This window comes from Ceratotherium simum, chromosome 29 (assembly GCF_057802395.1).
Source record: "Ceratotherium simum simum isolate JZ-2026a chromosome 29, ASM5780239v1, whole genome shotgun sequence".
NCBI lineage: Eukaryota > Metazoa > Chordata > Mammalia > Perissodactyla > Rhinocerotidae > Ceratotherium > Ceratotherium simum.
The window spans coordinates 13,195,374-13,198,488 of NC_141928.1; the positions used below are offsets into that span (position 1 = coordinate 13,195,374).

General features: G+C 45.2%; 1 protein-coding gene across 1 annotated transcript; it reads right to left on the reverse strand.

The window, feature by feature from the left end:
* Positions 1 to 421: 421 nt before the first annotated feature.
* On the reverse strand, positions 422 to 1,456 carry LOC101395573 (olfactory receptor 1L4-like). Its single transcript, XM_004423422.3, has one exon. It carries the CDS (start codon positions 1,364 to 1,366, stop codon positions 422 to 424), a length of 945 nt encoding a protein of 314 aa, XP_004423479.1. The 5' UTR covers positions 1,367 to 1,456.
* Between the last annotated feature and the right edge of the window lie 1,659 nt (positions 1,457 to 3,115).

A 3,115-nucleotide genomic window follows, 5' to 3' on the forward strand; every position in this document is an offset into this window, starting at 1 on the left:
TGAAAAATGGGTAGGAAGAGGGGCCGGCCCCGTGGCTTAGAGGTTAAGTGCGTGCGCTCTGCTACTGGCGGCTCGGAGTCGGATTCCAGGTGCTCACCAATGCACCGCTTGTCCGGACATGCTGAGGCAGCGTCCCACATACAGCAACTAGCAGGATGTGCAACTACGACATACAACTATCTACGGGGGCTTTGAGGAGTAAAGGGGAAAAAAAAGGAGGAGGATTGGCAATAGGTGTTAGCTCAGGGCAGGTCTTCCTCAGCAAAACAGTGGAGGATTAGCATGGATGTTAGCTCAGGGCTGATCTCCCTCACAAAATAAATAAATAAATAAATAGTTCAAAAAAACGGGTAGAAAGGTAGGTAACCACCTCATCTTCTAGGTCATCTCCCAATTATGATATTCTGTGTTGTTATTCCTTCTATGAGTGAATTCTGAACCTTAATCTCCTCAAACTCATCTTCATAGTTTTGTTTCTTAAGCTGTAGATGAAAGGGTTCAGCATGGGTGTCACTACTGTGTACACGAGTGTGGCTACCCGGTCCTTCACCACTGAGTACATGGATAGGGGTCTGAAATAGACATATATGACACTCCCATAGAACAAGACCACTACAGTGAGGTGGGAGCCACAGGTAGAGAAGGCCTTCCACTTCCCAGCTGCAGAGGGGATTCTGAGCACTGTAATGATGATTCTCAGGTAGGAGAAGAGGATGCACAGGAAGGGGCTCACAGTGACAGCCAAGGTCTCAGTCATTAGCACAATCTGGTTGGAGGAAGTGTCAGAGCAGGATAGCTTTAGCACAGGCTGAGTATCACAAAAAAAGTGCTTAATGACATGGGAGGCACAGAAAGACAGGCGGGACATGAGTAGTACATGAAGCATGGAGTGCAGGTGGGAGATGGTGCAAGAAACCAGAAGCATGAGGAGGCAACGCTGTGGGTTCATAACCACATCATAATGGAAGGGGTTGCAGATGGCTACCAGCCGATCTATGGCCATAGAGGCCAGCAGGTAGCTGTCAGTGTTCCCAAAGGCCATGAAGAAGTACATCTGGACCAGGCAGCCCATGTAGGAGATAGACTTTGTCTTTGATAAGAAATTCGCCAGCATCTTGGGCACAATGACTGTTGTGAAGCAGATATCCATGAAGGACAGGATGCTAAGAAAAAAGTACATAGGAGTATGGAGCCGGGAGTCAGAGTGGATGGCCAGGATGATGAGTATGTTCCCCAAAAGGGTCACCAGGTACATGTTGAGGAAGATGGTAAAGAAGGGCTTCTGTAGCTGAGGGTTGGAAGAGAGGCCGAGGAGGATAAATCCTGATGTGTTGCTGCTGTAGTTCTTTATCTCCATGTCTGACATCTTGGACAGGGCTTGGAGAAGCAGTGGGAGAGATATAAAGGAGAATTTTATCAAGGACCTTTCTTCACTAACCTCCAACCTTTAAAAAGATTCCACTGCTATTTGTTAGGAGATTAAAGAATATTTACTTCAATTAATGCAGTCATGCATTCTTAACAATGGGGATACAATCTGAGATATGCATCATTGGACGATTTTGCCTTTTTGCGAACATCGTAGTGTGTACTTACCCAAACCTAGATAGTATAGCCTATTACACACCTAGGCTATATGTACTAATCTTATGGGACCACATTTGTATATGCAGTCTATCTTTGACCGAAGTGTCATTATGTGGTGCATGACTGTACAGAGAAACAAGAGTGATATCCAATAAGGGGAAAGTTAAAAAATTTTAAGCTGCTTCCTAAATGAGTAGTTAAGGTTTCACAGATGTTCTTGGGAACTTCTATGTGGCCTATTTTGCCTGAGTTTTCTCAATTCTCTTTCCAATAATTCTTCTTTAGTTGCTTCTTCACCAAATCCTTAGCCTCCTTTTTTTTCTTCTTTCAGCGAAAGAGGCGCTGAGTCCCACCTTGAATCAAGATGGTTTTATACAAGGGGTCCCTATGAATGAGGTCATCTCCTACTCATTGGTGGAGAGGTGGTGGTGGTGGTAGTCGGTATAAGACAAAAGTGAGCAGTAGATTTAATCAATGCTCTTTGGTACCCAAAGAATTCAGATAAGACTTCATTAAGTCTTCAGAGCAGAATGTGCTTAGTGTTTATTTGAGCACCTCTGTTTGGCTAACATGATCTGGACACTTAAATTATAAGTTTTTGCTTCAGAGAGGACACTCAAAATAGGAACATTACCAGGAGTAGCGAATGTTATTGATTAATGCTTTAAATGTATTAGATCTTTGTTTAAAAAACAATGAAGTCCTTATCTAAACATTCAAATATTACAGGAATATTGGACAATGTTGTATGTCAATTATATCACAATGAAGCTACAAAAAGGCAATTCCTTTCAAGTTAATAAAATTCAGGGCTGATGTTGGCACTGTGGCTGGTGAGTTATTCCCTTTATCTGTCACTTCTGTGTTACAACCAGTGGGACATCTATTGTTCAACAATGGACTCCCTGCACAACATGCTAGAACACCTGAGAGATCTATGCATCGATATATCTGAAGATGAGTGGACTGGACCTTTGGGAGGCAGTGGAACTAGGGTAGTATTCCACATCCCATCCCCCAGTGGTGGCAATCCAAAACTGGTTGTTCCTGGCAGTAGCAGTGGTGCCCTGACCTGAGATTTCAAGCAGCACACTGACTAGACTGGTGGCAGAGCTTTAGGAGCAGCAATGACACTTGTGTCTTAGCTCCTGCTCCCACCTTGGTGGTGGCAGGTGGCGTGAAGACCTGAGGCTCCAGGAAACACAGCAGGGCCAGTGAGTCAGCTCCTTCCTCCTCCCCAGGCAGGGGCAACTCTGATCTCTGTCTTTTGGCAACAAGGGCTGCACCCAAAATGTGAATACCACTGGAAGATGTGGTGGTGCATTCACTCGAGCTTTTAAGAATTACACTGGTGGGGGCTGGCCTGGTGGTGTAGCAATTAAGTGTGCACACTCTGCTGTGGTGGCCCAAGGGTTTGAAGGTTCGTATCCTGGGCGCGCACCGATACACTGCTTGTCAAGCCATGCTGTGGTGGCGTCCCATATAAAGTACAGGAAGATGGGCATGGATGTTAGCCCAGGGCCAATCT

Excerpts from the sequence above, each read along its gene's own strand:
- LOC101395573 (XM_004423422.3), bottom strand. The coding sequence starts at position 1,366 with ATGTCAGACATGGAGATAAAGAACTACAGCAGCAACACATCAGGATTT.